The sequence below is a fragment of the Porites lutea genome, chromosome 11 (assembly GCF_958299795.1).
Source record: "Porites lutea chromosome 11, jaPorLute2.1, whole genome shotgun sequence".
Classification (NCBI taxonomy): Eukaryota; Metazoa; Cnidaria; class Anthozoa; order Scleractinia; family Poritidae; genus Porites; species Porites lutea.
In genome coordinates this window covers 27578371-27596050 of record NC_133211.1, presented here as the reverse complement: position 1 = coordinate 27596050, position 17680 = coordinate 27578371, and the positions used below count along the sequence as shown (strand labels likewise).

Sequence of the window (17680 nt, the reverse complement as noted above, 5' to 3'; positions counted from 1 at the left end):
AGAGGCCTACTTGCCAAAAATGAGCATTTGGGGGCAAATTGTCTCTGAGATCGTAGCCCAGTTATACTCAGAAAACTCCATAAAACCCTTCTAATTTTTTTTTGGGTCGACCCAAAAAAAATTTAGAAGGGTTTGTATGGAGTTTTGTAAGCATAACTGGGCTACGATCTCCGAGACAATTTGCCCACAAATGCTCATTTTTGGCAAGTAGGCCTCTTAGACATTGTTCTTTCAGAATATCCTGACAAATCCCATAATTTCAGAAAATTTCATTTTCATGACATCACACTTTAGTACTCTATATACAGTAGCAAAGAAGGAGAGAACTGAAGGTAATGTTTGAGAAGTTTCTACGAGAACCACGAGCCTTGACAAAGAAATTTTGCCTTCGTTGTGCGCTAAAGTTTGTCTCTGGCATGTATCTACCCGGGTGTCGACCATGGTGTCCGTGGAAACTGAAAGGAGGAGAAATCGAGCAATCGATACTTGTATGGAGTTATTAAGTCTTATCCGTCTGTCCAATGGATATTCGTCAGTACTACAGAAACAGAGGAAATCAAGCTCAAGGACTACATTCAGTACATTACAGAGATGATATGTACGTAATAAGTTTATTACGATGTGCTTTTTATTTACTGTATTTTCTACTGAAAGTACATCTCCTTTGCTATACTAAGGTCAAGATAATTTTCTGTTACAAGCCTTTATTTCATTAGAGCACGGCTGATGGCACTGACTACACATGGCTTATGATTATCTTAAGTAAAGTTTTGGGCTACATGCAAAAGGCAATTTTTGTGTAAGGATGATAGGGCAAGTACTCTTTCTGAGCTACATTTTCTTCCGCTAATTAATGCTTAAATAATGCTTAGATATATCTGGAGGCCCTCTGATAATTTTCATTTTAACAGTAAGAATTGAGCTGTGAAAGTAAAGGCTCTGTGGCCGGCTTGTTTTGCAAGAACATGTTCTCATCCTGACTGTCTTTGCTTGGCTTCCAGTCATGTGGCATTCAGACAAACATAAACAAAGGGCTCTGGGGTTGTTTAGTGAACAGTTGACAAAGAAGCTATTTGGGTGTTTCTAAAACGAAGACCCAAAAACGAAGACCTAAGACCTAAGACCCCGTGGACTAGAACAAAGACCCTTGGACTAAAACGAAGACGCCCTGGACTAAAACAAAGACCCCCTGAACTAAGACGAAGACCCCTTGGACTAAAACGAAGACCCTCTGGACTAAAACGAAGACCCCCTGGACTAAAACGAAGACCCCCGGACTAAATCGAAGACCCCTTGGACTAAAATGAAGACCCCTTGGACTAAAAAAAAGACCCTTAGGACTGAAAAGAAGACTCCCTGGACTAAAACGAAGACCCATGTGGATTTTAAACTCTTGCGAAAGATAACGCCTCGAAATTACAAGAATTTGTACGGAAAACCATGCAAGCGTGACTGGATGGCAAAAGTTAATTGTTTTCTCATACAAATGCTTCCAACTTTCGGCGGCCGTTGCAATCGCTACTTGTGAGATATACAGCTGAAAATGCTCAGGTTACCTAATTTTAATATGCTCTTTCAGCTTGTGCTAACAAAATGTTTCAAAAGTGAACTGTTTTCGTGTTTTCCGAAAGTTGATCACGTGATCAAGTCCCGCAAAGAGCCTATCGAAGGCGGGCAACGCGTAACAAAGAATTTATTCGCGCGCAACTTTTTTCATGATCCCCTTAGAATAATCTGACTGCGTGCGATGGCCTAACAATTTCTCTCAATACATACTTTCTATAAAGCGTTGTCAAATAGCTAAAGAAATGAGCTGAACACTTGCTTTTGTTTCATCATAACGGTTCAGTTTCGTTAAACCGGTCAAAGCAGCTCATATATTAAAGACGCGCTCTTTTACTCGATTGGTTTTGTGCACTCCATGCGTTGGTCGCGGATTTCACGATAACAATTTTTTTTCTATCTGTAAGACGATGAAAGTGAAGTAAATGCAAGAAAGAATAGTTATTCTTTCTTGGTACTTGGTATATGAAATTTCCCTTTGAAATCCCGAGTCGGTTAACATGTAAAAAGCAAGCGACGCGGGAACATTGTGTGAGATAATTTTTCAATGATTCACACCCGGTTTAATTTGTAAAACCTTTTTGCCCCTTTTCCGTCCAAAATGTTTCAAACACCATACCCCTTGGGGCGCCACATATACTCTTTTTTTATAAGAATATCGAGGCTGAAATTTGCGAAATTTTAAGAATATTTTAAGAACAAAGCCAAGGCTGAGATTTTGAAAAGGATAGATATAATTTTGTGTGTTGAAACATCTGTAAATACAATACAATTTTGTTTTTAACTTAACCGTATAAAATTATTCCTTTCTCTGAACGGCGAAACTAGCCAACAAAACGAAAAAACCTGCACTAACTATAGCAAAATGTTCAACGCTAATGACAGTTCAATGAACGGTACATGTAATACATATGTACAGTATTCAGCACAGATCTAGATGCCAAACACTTGTAATTGATACCCCAATAAATTCTAAAACGCAAATGTCATAAGCTATAATTTAAGAATAATACAAGAATATTTTCAGCCTAAAATCGGCAGAAAAATAAGAATATTCAGCCTGGGCCGGAAAAACAACATTCTTATAAAAAAAAAGAGTGTAGATCAGCCTGTCGCAGACGTTGCTTCTATTTTCTTCTTCCCCAACCTCTACCCCCTTGCGCTAGCGTTCATTTAAATCCCCGCTGTTTTTATTTTGTCACGCGCGCTCGGCGGACTTTTAAGAGAAAAAGGAGGCTACCACATAGATACTTTGGTTATCCTCAGCTCGATAACCCAGAAATAGGGAAAAGGGAAGGACAAGACAGGCGCCAAAAGGAAGAAAGTGATTTGACAATCAACCTCGCTGACAGAAAGCGAGGAGAGGATCGCGGCAAGCATCAAGACAAATCCTTGTTATATAAATTTATTAGACGACAATTATATTCTTAGACTTCCTAATTACCTTAAGGGCCACAGACATGATGTTTTTGTTGTTGCATCTGTTATTTTAAATAATAATAATAATTAAAAAATAAGAAAAAATACACCATTTTTAAATTAGAAGAAAAAGATTTGGTACAGACGAAGGACAAATAAAGAAAACTATTTGGCCGTTTCAAATAATGCAAACCCTTAGTCAATGACTATGATGCTTCGCTTTTAGAAATTACACCTTTATGATAAACTAACTTCAGTTGAAAAGTACGCGTTCCCCTGCTATTAACCCTTTTGGTGAATGCCGGGTACATAATACCAAAGTTAACTTGTCACAAATCAGTCCTACAAATTTTTAGCGTCACTTAGGCTTAATATTTCGTTACACTGATTCGACCAGAAACTTTGGCGGAAATGCTTACGGTTCAATTGAAATGAGAACTGTTAAGAGATTCAAAACCGCAAAACGCAAGCAAAAGAGCATGGCCATTTCTAGAACTGTCAGCATATTTGAAACAATATAATGTCTATTACGCACACCTTAAAAGTTTTGAGTCGTCCAAAAAAACCTATAGAACAGCTTGCTTAAATAGGTAATTCTCAGTAGTCTAAACCGCAACCTGTGCGCTCGACTTCTGGACGGAATTACATCCCACGGACTCCGAGCAGCAAACCCATTAAAAGACACAATAATCACTGAGGGACTCCAGTGGCACAAAAGTTCTTTGCCAGTCACAGGAACATTACTGGCTCAGAGATCTGGCGGAATTCAGTAATGTAGAATTTTTTTAACGTTAGAAGTATGATTTAAAAAGTTATTCCATGTTTTTTCGGGACCCGGGAGGAGGGTCCCCCAAGAAAAGGGAAATACTGAAAGCGAAACCTAAGAGCGGAACTGATAGAGACGGAAAGACAGAAGTCCAGAGCAGAACTTTGTGACTTGGCAGCAACCCATAGGTGTAAAAAAATAATCCTATTAGTGAAGGCAACCTTCAATCCTCATAGCAAGAAAACTGCTCCTTAAAATAATATTAGAGAAAAAGGCATGTGCGGCCGTGAGCTTAAAGTTCATTTATCGCACTGATTGCAAAAAAGTAAGAATCAAGCCAACTCCAGCCAACGTCACTGAAACAGTTATAATTAAAAAACATACACTGAAATCCTTATGCCTGATCTGTAAGTTCCTCAGGAGTGTTCTTTTTCCTCTTCTTTTTTGAGCTAAAAAAATTAAAAATGAGCTGAAGCTTATCAGAGGACCCTTTACCATCTGTGTATTCATTGGGAGTCCCACTCAAAGCTGACCTGTCTTCAGAGACACTGACGCTTTCAAGAATCCTGTCCTGCCACGTGGCCACTTCCTCTCTACTGGTGAAGTCAATGAAAGTCTTGTGTCGAAGACTCTTTGGTATGTCTTTGATTTTGGTGTTGTCGATCTTGACCAGAATCAGTGACGCATCATCAAGTTCTGCTGATCTATACAGCGCCATATGCATTTCGTCCTTACAGAAACCACTGGAAAGGTAGTTTGCGGACATGACAAGAATCACTTTTCGACTTGTGTACACGCTATCAGCCATGTTGTCAAGAAATGCTTTGCCTGGTTTAAAATCTCGCGAATGGATGGTATAGTTGACGTTGTTGTTATTAAACACTGGTAGGAGATACTCCTGTACCCAATCGTAGTCTTTGGAACTGTATGAGATGAACACGTCTTTTTCGAAAGTATGATAGTCAGTGTCTTGTCCATCTGTTAAAATAACATAAAGAACGGTTTTAACTCCTGTCAGCGGTTACCACCCTCGGGAAGCAGAAAAAAAGAAGTGACTAAGACTGACCCCTACTAGCCATATACAGAAAAGTGATAGCTAATAGTGTAACCTGAGTTAAGGCTCTATTTTCATTTTGCTTCACGAATGAAATTTCTGTCGGGAAAGGCGAAACGAAAAGTTTATGTTATCGCCATGTATACGTTATCATCATAGGAATCGTCATAATAAAAAATACCTTGTTAAACATTACGTAGTAAACGAGGCACTATTTTTTTTTGTTTATAACCAGTCACCTTCGTCCCAGTCTGGTATGTCCTCTAAGGGTATGTCTGAATCTTGGCGAAACAAATGACACCGTGGATTCTTCTGTTTCAAATGCTTAAATGTCCTGAATGTCCGATTTTGGTGGACCTTGCCGAAGACTTTATTCAAGATTTCCAAGATGATTACGGAACCTCACATAAGTTTCACAATCTATTTTGGGGAAAGGTTTATTTTCTTCGTAGCAAATTGTGGTACATTTGTTCAATGTTTTAGAACTGACATTAATGGTCAACTGAAAAATCTTAAAGCATAAACAGACTGACTTTTAAGGTCCTTGGTAAGCTTAACATTTTGTACTACATATAGAAATATAAGCTTACGTGTAACCGTATGTATGGTACAGTATCTTGAGTGTATTTGAAGCAAATGACAGCGACAATGTACATTATAAATAATATCAAGACTATCAAGATTAAAAAAAGCCTATTAAAGTATACCAGAAATCGAGCCAAAAAATAAGAAACAAAACAGGATTTTGGGGGGGATCTCAAATTGTTTGGAAAGGGACAAGCAGGGTTTACCAAAATTTTTGACATAAAGTGCTTGATGGCTCAAATAGCATACACAACTCGAAAAAAGTGTCACCAGTTTAAAAGTTGCTGACGAATGTCAGCTCTCTCTCCCCCCCCCCCCCCCCCCCTGCAGTATACATAATGAATGCGGCCTTACTCAAATCATTGCCCTGTGAAGCCAGTTGAAATATTGACGGTACTGTTACTTGTACCCTTAATTTGCTAGGTATATTCCCTTTTTCTGGAAAGCTTTAAGTACGCTTTTTTCTTCAAACAAATTCTACTCGAAACCCTTCAACCCTATCCGCAATCCATAAAGTCCACTCACATCAATTCGTAACTTTCAAAACGAATCCAAAAAAGCATTCGTTACGTTAAGTTTCATTTCCAGAAACCGCAAACCTTCCAAAAGATAAAGAAAAATTCTCTTCTTCTCTGCTCATGGCGGATAACCGAAAAAGAGAGCCAGGATTTTAGTGCTTTCAACTTCCGGTGATTCCAACATGCTATCTGATCGTCTAGCATTGTTCTAACGACCAATCAGCGTTGCAACCAAAATCTGGCCGCAGCAGCAAAGGCGTGAGAGACTTTGTATCGAGCTCAATTTTAGCGCGACCACGTAAGAGAAATTGAGCCTGATCTCAGGTTACTAGTAATAGTGAGGAAAAATACCCCAATAAAGTTCGATTTCTTTATTCCAGTGAGATACTGATCACGACTAAACAAGGCAAGGTTATAAGGCCGGATACACCGGATAGCTTTTGCACCGACATGAAGACCATACCAGATAGGGCTTTGTTCACACACACGAACAATGATTTCGGCGCGATTTCTGTACCGGAACGAAAATGCGTCACATTATCGAATAGGTTCCGTACCACACCTTGGTACAATGTGAACAGGAAATCGCAACTTTGCGGAAGTGAATAACTAGGAAGGAGGACTGGGACCCACTGAGACGGAAGTAAATATTTAGGAGTCAGGACTAGGAATTGGTTCACCAAACCCTCTCGGCCAACTTCTCCGGCGCGATGTTCGATGTGTGAATAACTTTTTCCAGTTCTGTGAGATTGCTGTTCACACGATATAAGATAACTTTTAGTGTCGGTAGGAAAAGCTAAGCTAAGCTAGTGTGAACAAAGCCTTAACTCTTTCAGTCCCAATAGTGATCAACATCAATTTTCTCCTAAGGATATCCATAGATTGTCAAGAGATTTGGTTGCAAGAATTAATAAAATGATCACCAAAGAGAAAATGCCTTGATCTTTTATCAAGTTCTCTCAACTATTTCTTAAATAAATGTATTGAGATCAGTTTGGAGAATTTGTATGTTGAAGGTGGAAGGCTGTGCATGTGAGGCTAGATCATATCCTTGAACCGAATCTCCGCGCACAGCCGCTCACGGGAAAGTGCAGTTGTAAACAAAGTTCGTATTGGAGTTCAAACGGAGTTTTGTCAAGGAGAAAGTAAGAATTGTCTGCTTACTAGAGTTTCCATCAGTCATTAGTGAAAACTTCGATTGTACCCAAATTTCTTTCGTGGGAGAAGCAAAGGAAGGGCTCAAGTGGTTACTGCTACACTGAGCTCAGTTTCGAATCAAGAGTCGCAGATCTGCTTTGTAGCCTTCTTGCTCAACTGTCCCCTTTGACGTTAACCCAACTTGCGTGATTTATCAGTTTGCCAAACTATGTAACTGTGCAAGTTGGGAGTGAATTAACACTTTGATTTTTTCACGGAACCCTCAGCTTTACGTAATTATGTAAATTTTACACTCTATCATTTTAAATATGGCGGAACTTCCTCAACAATGCACTTTCATCGCTTATTTGGATTAATTGTATTCTTGGAGGCCCAGGGCAGTTAGTAGAAACAACGGGATTTTAAAAAAGAACGGCAGGATTCGCATGGGCGAAAGCTAACAAGACCTCTCGTTCAGCGATAACCCCGTCGTCTCGACTAGCTACGCCTAAGTCTCCGAGGATGTACGAATTTAGCCTGTTCCAAGCGTTCAGATAGTGGAGAGCGGTGCGAAGTAAAGAAAGCGATGAAAAGTAGAGGGGGACTGGGGAGAGAGGTGCTCACCTCTCCCCCTCCCTCGCTTTTATTTTTTCGCGCTCCTTTTTACTTCCTTTTTACTTCGCACCGCTCCCCACTATCTGAACGCCTGGAACAGGTTAGTATGAATTAAGTTATCAAATCACTCACATTTCTGAACAAGTCTGGCCAATCTCTTTTCTCGTATTTTTCGCCGCCACTTTACAATGACGAGTATCAGTAATAAAATCAAAAGAAACGCGACAACAGCAAGAACACCTATCAGCCAGGCTTCCAATCCGCCACCGTTTCCAACACCGTTTCCTGTGAATGAAACGCAATACTACATCAACACAATACTTTAAGTCATAACTTTGTCGCATGCAATGCGCTTAGACTGAGTCTACCACACGACTAAAACCTATCCGTCAAATCTATACGACAAACACAAACTAATGATTAGTTTGACTAACACATAACAATTAGTGACGTGGGCATATCATAATGATAATTTAATAATTAATAATAATAATTTAATTAATTATTAATAATAAATAATAATTAATTAATTAATTAATTAAATGATTTATTATTTGTAAGGCGCAAAATAGCATATAAATAAGGTCGTGAGCAGGTCGCTCACGATAAAGCAGTACCGTCGGCGTGTAATTTCTGTTAATAGTGCGGGAACAAAATGGGAGCTCTTAATTTCAAGGGAAGAAATGGCAACGGAAAGCATGGGAAACACGAAATCATGACTGATAAACAGCAAATCTTCCAGCCTTCTAGAAATATGTAATACATGACCATGGATTCCTTTTTTGGCCTAAACAAGATGCCGCTGGGCAGGGTATGAACTTCGTATTCAGTTTTAGGTGCAAGACCGTCATTACCAGGGTCTCAATGTTTCACAAAGTAGCAACATAGCGTTTCTTTTGCCCTCTCTCCTAAAAAGGTTCTAAAACAGGGGTTATTGTCCCATACAGGGTATAGGTATTTTAGTATACTCTTTTGTCTTAGAAGGGTTGGATTATAAATAGGGGTTTCAAACCCTCAGCGCCACTCCTGTACCTAACCAGCCACTCCTATACCCAACCAGCCACTCCTATACCCAACCAGCCACTCCTATACCCAACCAGCCACTCCTATACCCAACCAGCCACTCCTATACCCAACCAGCCACTCCTATACCCAACCAGCCACTCCTATACCCAACCAGCCACTCCTATACCCAACCAGCCACTCCTATACCCAACCAGCCACTCCTTTACCCAACCAGCCACTCCTATACCCAACCAGCCACTCCTATACCCAACCAGCCACTCCTATACCCAACCAGCCACTCCTATACCCAACCAGCCACTCCTATACCCAACCAGCCACTCCTTTACCCAACCAGCCACTCCTATACCCAACCAGCCACTCCTATACCCAGCCAGCCACTCCTATACCTAACCAGCCACTCCTATACCTAACCAGCCACTCCTATACCCAACCAGCCACTCCTATACCTAACCAGCCACTCCTATACCTAACCAGCCACTCCTATACCTAACCAGCCACTCCTATACCCAACCAGCCACTCCTATACCCAGCCAGCCACTCCTATACCTAACCAGCCACTCCTATACCCAACCAGCCACTCCTATACCCAACCAGCCACTCCTATACCCAGCCAGCCACTCCTATACCTAACCAGCCACTCCTATACCTAACCAGCCACTCCTATACCTAACCAGCCACTCCTATACCCAGCCAGCCACTCCTATACCTAACCAGCCACTCCTATACCTAACCAGCCACTCCTATACCCAACCAGCCACTCCTATACCTAACCAGCCACTCCTATACCCAACCAGCCACTCCTATACCCAACCAGCCACTCCTATACCTAACCAGCCACTCCTATACCTAACCAGCCACTCCTATACCCAACCAGCCACTCCTATACCTAACCAGCCACTCCTATACCCAACCAGCCACTCCTATACCCAACCAGCCACTCCTATACCCAACCAGCCACTCCTATACCCAACCAGCCACTCCTATACCTAACCAGCCACTCCTATACCCAACCAGCCACTCCTATACCCAACCAGCCACTCCTATACCCAACCAGCCACTCCTATACCTAACCAGCCACTCCTATACCCAACCAGCCACTCCTATACCCAACCAGCCACTCCTATACCCAACCAGCCACTCCTATACCTAACCAGCCACTCCTATACCTAACCAGCCACTCCTATACCCAACCAGCCACTCCTATACCTAACCAGCCACTCCTATACCCAACCAGCCACTCCTATACCCAACCAGCCACTCCTATACCCAACCAGCCACTCCTATACCCAGCCAGAGCCAAGTGCCTATGGGTGGGAAAAGACTGTCATCATGGGTTTAAAAGGTGCTCACTGCAAATTCATCCATTCTTAGCCTTATGTCTCCAAACACGTCTATAAAATTAATAAAAGCAGTGCACAAAAGACAATAATAACATTTTCCTCTACCCACCTACCCCTTGTTAAGAACAGAAATAAATCAATAAATAATACAAAAAAGCCCATCAACTGGGAACCTCAATCTACGGTCAAATAAGCGTCACAGCGCGTTAGACTCACGTCCTATTTTCAGATACTGAAATCGCAAGATTCTAATATCTCGGTTGAAAAAGATTAACAGCTATCCGAAGAATGGGTTTAACTTTCTTCACTTGATTCTTCGCCAACCGCCAATGATCTTCTTCAGTCGGAAATCCTTCTCTTCTTTCATTGGCTAAGAGCTTTAAAGCGCGGAAGCGAGAATCAATTAGTAGCCTGCAATACGCTTTGACCCAGGCCCTCAGCAGAGAGATGGAGGCTCTAGGGGTCAGCTGCATACAACATAACGATCTGGTTGTTAAAATTATGAGTTTAACTAGACTGAAAAGAGAGTCGTTATCCGCAACGTCCGATGTTGAAATATGTGCAACTGGTCCCAGGACGATTAGCCTGCGAGGAAGCTGTCTATTTGGGGAGGGGAGGTCGCGAGAAGTCACGCGTGAGCGGCACGCCTAAGGAGAGACTATAAGTTGTTGTGCCTATCTTCTTCATACCTTTTTTAGCTTTGACCTGAAGTGAAATTCCATCACTATAACGTCTGTTGTATGTACAAACAACACAGGTGTAGTTTCCTTCATCCGAATGATCAGCGTTGAAGATTGTAAGCTTCATATGAACTTTAGGTGTTGTTCCATCTTTTGGGTTGGAATATTTTTTGGAATCATTGTAGTGGTGAGTTGAAGTATTAATCTTTGTCGCATTGAATTCCCAATAAATCCAAGTAAATTCATCGCGCTTTACTTGATCACCAAGGCAAGAAAGGGATACATCTTTGCCAACTTCCACAGTATATTGTGCTTTCTCAGCAGTCACTGTGGGTTTAAAGCCTCCTGGGTCTAAACATTAAAAAACAAAAAAAAGAAAAAAGATATAAGGACTTCCGTTGTATCCGTACTGTTTCTGGTTGAACGGCTGTGTATCTGCATTTTTTTGATAAATTTTTCACATAAATTGAGATGCCAAATTTTTGAGGCATTTGAAATTTAGTAATGCATTTCAAGCATTTCAGTCATCTTACGACATGTGTAATTCAGTGGTGTCACTAAAAGTTTGTCGCATACTCTTAGCAACGTATAGGCCATTTGCACGACGGCGTCATTTTACTACCGCGACCAGAATCCTTTTCGTTTTTCCTTTCATATTCAAATTTGGTAATCCCAGTGAGGTTTCAATTGACTATTTTCCAATTCCCCATAATACACTCTGTCTGCGCCCCAAATTTTGCATAACTTATTGTCTTAAAATGCTCTTGGGAAAATGCAATACTCCCAGGAGCATTTAAAAACAATGGTTTATGCACAATTTGGGGGGCAAACAGAGTGTATTATGGGGAATTGGAAAATAGAGAATGACAAAAGCCTAAATTTGCACAAGAAAGCAAACCCCCGAAGGATTCTGGGGCCCGTTTCTCGAAAGTCCCAGTAACTTTACGGGCCCGAAATCAAATATTCAAATCGAAAAATAAAGAATAAGAGCGCGGGTCCTGGCAAGCAAACTACTCCATTTTGTTTCATTAACTGACAGTTTTATCGTGTTAGATGCAAAACTATTGAAACCTCGATCTTTAATGTAAACGGAGACAGCTTACCGGGCCCGTTAATTATCGGGACTTTCGAGAAACGGGCCCCTGGTCGCAGTAGTAAAATGACGTCACCATGCAAATGGCCTATTGCCTCCCACGAAGGCGTTCTTTTGGCTCGTCACGCAATCCTCCCTGACGTTCATGAGAAAGGAACGCTTGACGAACCTTTCAGAACGAGTACGTGGGAGGCTAATAGAAGTAATAGAGGTTCGACTACAGTCTGCTTGTGGGAAAATACTTTGGGTAGCTGTGCACAGGGATTGGGTCGATGTACTTAGATTACCTACCTCTAAATGGGACCATTATATTCTTTGTAACAACTTTGAGTGGATTTGTTGCTTTACATGTGTAGATTCCGCTATCCTCTTTCTGGATAGAACGTATTGTTAACTCCGAGGTAACAACCCTGTCATCCTGTTGTGATATCGTCGTCTTCACAATATATTCATGGTACTGCTGGTTTATATCACTTATGTTTCGGTTGTCCCTTATCCACGTGATCTTTGGTCTTGGCCATCCCCGAGCTTTACACCCAACCGTCGCATCTTCATCTTCAGTAAATGGGATATTTATTTTTCCAGTTTGCTTCACTGTGGGTATTGCTGTCCGAATGATCAACAAACAACTGAATGAATGAGGATAAACGATCGATTGAAAGAATATGAGCAATTGTTGCTACTGCAAATATCTCTCTGGGGGAGGGGGCGTTGGCGGGAAAAAAAAGAGACTCTCCCCAGCACCCGCTCGTTTTTCGCATCATGTAATACTGGATTACTTCACTACTATATTGGCACCTGGAATAGCCTACAAATATCTCAATGTTGTAACCATTCATCAGTGGGGTATATATGCCTAGCATGTGTGAAAGTCCACAGTTGGTTTGGTTGCATCAAATAATACCATTTGTAAATTAAACTTCTTGGAAGGAACCACCTTCAATGTATAAGTTGTAAGTTGAAAGCACATGCAGTAAGGTAAGGTAACGCCTTTATTTAAAGAGGGTAAACAGTGACAGTTAAGATAAAACTGATCATGAACTTGTGGCTCTCGATCTACAAAGCATAAAATCAAACATTAATAGAATTTTACACTGTCATTATAAAACTGAGATAAAAATTAACATCAATAGACAATTTAAAAATACAAACAAAAATAGTCTTTACAACCTATCTAGAGTCTTATTTAAAAATTTTAACCATTAAAAAAACTATTAACTAAGACAAATAAAAATAAAATGAAAATTTTACTTGAAAAGGCTGCTTAACTATTCAAAAGATATTCGAAATTTCCTGTCTCTCTTTGCTTAGTGATTTGTATTTATATACAATTTCTTTTTAAAAGATTTAACATTGTTCACCTTCTTTACGTCAACGGACAGTAGAGTAAAGACTTTTTTCTTAAGCTTTTACTTATTTGTGATTCGTGATTGTCCTTCCTTAGACAATTTTTACGTGCATGTGAAGCAGTTTTGGAATTAAGCGTACGTGACATGGAATGATTGAGTGAATGGAACGGTCATCTAAACATTTTTAGCCTTTCTAAACTTTCAGAAATTTCTAGGCAATTTGTCCTTCGAAAGATATAGATATTTCACAGAAAACAGTCGTTTGGTCCCTGAGTATCCCAATTAAGCTCCTGCTACAATGCATCAAAACTAAATCATAATGAACAAAACAATTAAACATGTGTTACATACAAGCGAGGTATACTTTCACTGAATCTGTCCCTGCATCATTGATGCACATATACTCTCCTTCATCTTGTGGACTGAAACTTTTTAGTTCAAAACTTGACCAGTGAGAAGAATCCTTTTGAGTTATATTGGGAATTACAGTGTTGTTTCTGAGCCATGACCAAAACTCTCTCTGACTTGAACTTGTACAGTTAAACAAGACTGACTGGTTTCTGAATCTGATGATCTGATTTTCTGTAGGACTGATTATTCTGACGTCAGCTGGCTCAACCTGAATCACTCCTGAAAACATTATTAATAATAATACTTAATCAGCAACGTATTTGTTTCAGTAAAAGTGGAGCTTATATAATTGTACAAAATACCTTTTGTGCTTTTGGCTTAACGTCCTTTCTTATAAACATAAAATAACCGGGTCAACTATTTTGGTCAAAAAAAGCAAGATGAATTTTTCCAGGGTGTCCCAGCTACCAGATCATCCTGATGATGTTTTGATAAAGGCTGTTCTCTAAGAAAAATTAAAGGGAGCCCAGTGATCTGGACCTACAATCAGGGACAAAAGTAGTTGACACATACACTTGTCTAAAATGGGTGCTTTTATCAACAAATTCATTCATTTATTTCATTCTATTTCAATGCTGTAAATCCCCCCACCCCCGACTCAATGTTGTTTGTAGTAAAAGAAAGACTTGAGGGTCTAAAATACAACATTGAGTCTGGGAGGAGGGGGTGGGGGTACAAAGGGGGAGGGGATAGGTATGTCCACTGTTCAAAATGGGGCCATTTTATAGTGCCTCAACACTTTTGTCCCTAATTGTAGCTGTGAAATCCAGGGTGCCTAGCATATGATTTAAATAAAGAAAGTATAAGATTTTCTAGTTGCCCAGGAGCAAACGTTGGGCACCAGGGGCCACCACCCCTGCTAGAGCACAGCCGTGAAAAACCCAATATACAAGAAAACTTTAAATCAAATCTCTTCCTTGTAGCTATAGTCCCCCTCGTCCTGCAATCTAAAGGTCTCTATTGACTACATACAATATGGTAAATAAAATCCTTCACAAACAATAAGGTACAAGAAATTCTGCTAAAGTGCAAATTTAATGCAATCAATTATTATACTGAGCACAAGTGTTTCATCAGCATTCTGCACCCACAGTCATAGGTATACTGACTAATAACAGACTTCCCTTAACTTTTTTTGGGTTCAATTTTACATGACCTTCTTATGCTACAATTTTGTAGTGGTCTGAAACCAGTTGCCTGTGGCTCAAAATTCAACAGCCTTGAGATGGAACAATTTTGACGTCACATTCCATAAGAGTATACTGTACACCATGGATCACAGACCATCTCTGAGTTCCAAAAATAATTCTCAATTAAAACGAGGCTAAGTGCAAAACCTTTCTTGTGAAAATTAGTCTTGTTTGCATAAGAAATTATGAAAAATCTTTTTTTTTTCAATGGCTTCACAATTCGCTTCTCTTTAAAAATAGAGGCTTGGGACAACTCAAAAATGACCTATAGTTGTCTGATCTATTGTTAATTTAATGCAATAAAGTACCTAGTTCCTACCTGAACTCCTTATTCAGTTAAAGTGTTTTTCCTTCCTTATAACTATAGGTGCTACCTTTTATTTATTCATTTAATTTTATTTTTGCTTTCTCTTTACTTACGTTCTTTTGCTGGCTTTATAGAAGACAATTATTGCATTGAAGCCCACCTAGAATAGCTCTGCTAATTGTGGGTAACATAGACCTAACTCATTTGACAATTGAATAAACTGTTGTTGTTGTTGTTGTTAATAACATTGAAAATTTTTAAAATTTATTTCCATTTCCAGTGAAGTTTCTTCTAGTTTTGGAAATGCTGCATCCATGACAGTATATTAATATAGACCATAGTTCTTTTTTACCAATCAGTTTGCACAGAAATCACTCAATTACTGTAAAAATCATACGACTGACTCGGTAGAGTTGGGTATGACAGGCACACAGGGACCGCGCAGCAAGTTTTCGAGTGGGGGGGCTAAAGAAGAATGCGTGAAGGAAAATTTTTTTTTGGGGGGGGGGGGCGGGGGGGGCATGCTTTTGGATTTCTATTCAATTTCTCTAAAGTGACGGAGAATGCGAATAACGATAATACTATTGATTTTTTTCCACATCTTCAGTGATGTTGCTATCGGGTCTGAAAATTCACCATCACTAAATTGAAATATCATAGATCGTTATGTTATACTACTGATATCAACCTTTCATTACTATAAATAAGCCAGAAATCCAACGAATTACTGAGCAATTATTGCACGAGGCTGAGTATGATATGAAGAGTTATGCAGATCGAGGGGGTTATCCGCCAAAGCCGAAGGCTTGAGCTCGGTGGATAACACCCTCCGAGATCTGTATATCTTCATATCATACGAAAGCCGAGTTCAATAATTGTTTAATTATTCATTCAAAATATTTACACGGCAAAACAAAACGGTAACTGAAAATAATTTAGTGAATGAAAATTCAGTTATAGAACAGATTCAGAAAAAAGTAGCAAAAATTATACAGAGTTTACTCACCAGATAAAGAAGGTTTTCCATTTTGTTTGGAAAAGTAATCAGAAATTTTAAGAGATCTCTTCTTTGCATTACTAGTGGTATGTGAAGTCTCGTCGTTCGTATTTATGTTGCCGTGTACCATGTGCACGGTTAGGTTAGAAGCGAAAAAATATTTTACAATTGTAACGACTAATGCTTCATTCTGTCTATTTATCTGCGCGTTTGTCTTTGCCACTAACTCTTATCACTTTCGAATTAACGATTTTTTGCTATTTTTCACTCCGTTACTTTTGTTAAATTATTTTTTGTTTAATTTATTTTTATTCTTGCAAAAAAAGTGGGGGGGCTAAAGCCCCCCCAGCCCCTCCCTCTGCGCGGTCCCTGGCACATGATGTCACACTGTCTAGTAATAATAGATAGGTGTGAATAACATGAGTTCTGTAAACTTGGGTTGAGTTTGAAACAGGGAAATGCTTGATGGCCAGAAAGGAATCAAATTAAGCTTAAACATTAGTCAGTATTAAAATGCCACTGCGTTACTTTTTAATTTTCCTTTCTTACTGTAGAAATGTCTAGGCAAGTGGACAAAAATTTCCGAATAAAAATAACAATGAACTTTGAGAAAGAATTAAAGCAAAGTTTGGGCAAGTTTAACGCCAAGAGTTATTATCTATTAGGTTGTACATGTATATTTATAGAGATGAATTTAACCACTTGACACCTGTTCCAAATACTTGCTCCCCAAGCGTCAAAAAAGGCATTCAAACAATAATTATCATGTCAATGCATACAACCGTAACATGTCATGACGAAGCAGTCGCGCCTTAAACTTGCTAGTTATGAATTTAATTTACGTGTTAAAAGTCTCATGATAGCTTAACGCACTAATTTTAAATAATACGCTTTCTCAATTAAAGATGATGAATTCATTTAATGTCTGTAATGTAAAGTCAAACCTGCGTCCAGAAATTTACAATAACCTAAGTTCTGCAAATGGACAGGGGTCATGCCGACCTTGTTCTGAATGTTTAAAACTAAGCACTACTGAGCAAAGAAAGCTTATTGAACTAAAATTTCCCGCTCAAGTCTCAACATTACATCAGTTTTACTGTTTTTTAATACTTACCTCCACAAGAGAAGACCAGTAGGAGAGAGATCTTAACAGTGTGTAGATCGCAAGGGAATGCCATCACATCATACTGTAAAAGGAAATTTATCCCCCACAAACAGTCGAAGTCTCACAAAAATATATATCGAGCGTTCTCCATCACTCAACGGTTGAAATGAACAGTTTGAGGGCCAATCCTGCATAAACAACCCGATATAGATCAGCTACGGCTGGTTGGGCAGTATCAAAGTACGTCAGCCGGAAGTCACATTAACAACAACATTCTGAGAAAAGGGAAGTTTTAGGCTGCGCCTGGGGGCCAACCAGGCGCGCCATCCCACCTTGTCAAATAAAATTAGTTGTAGATGTTGTTGCTAAGAGCTGTCGATTAAGAGAATGCCAATTCTATTCTATTCAAAGCAAGAAAGAAAGACGAAAAAAGCTGTTGCGTGACATGAGAAACAATGCAAGGAAAAATCGAGTCATGCGGAATGTACCAGGCCCGGTGGGGGGGGGGGGGGGGGGGGTACTTAG

The 17680-nt window shown here is 39.7% G+C and overlaps 1 protein-coding gene across 1 annotated transcript; it reads right to left on the bottom strand.

The window, feature by feature from the left end:
* Window positions 1–2989: 2989 nt before the first annotated feature.
* On the bottom strand, window positions 2990–17421 carry LOC140952838 (uncharacterized). The gene is made up of 6 exons (XM_073402292.1): window positions 17165–17421; window positions 13497–13775; window positions 12088–12402; window positions 10713–11054; window positions 7790–7942; window positions 2990–4726 (listed from the first exon to the last, which is right to left on the bottom strand). Exons 1-6 carry the CDS (start codon window positions 17226–17228, stop codon window positions 4143–4145), a joined length of 1737 nt encoding a protein of 578 aa, XP_073258393.1. The 5' UTR covers window positions 17229–17421; the 3' UTR covers window positions 2990–4142.
* Window positions 17422–17680: the final 259 nt, after the last annotated feature.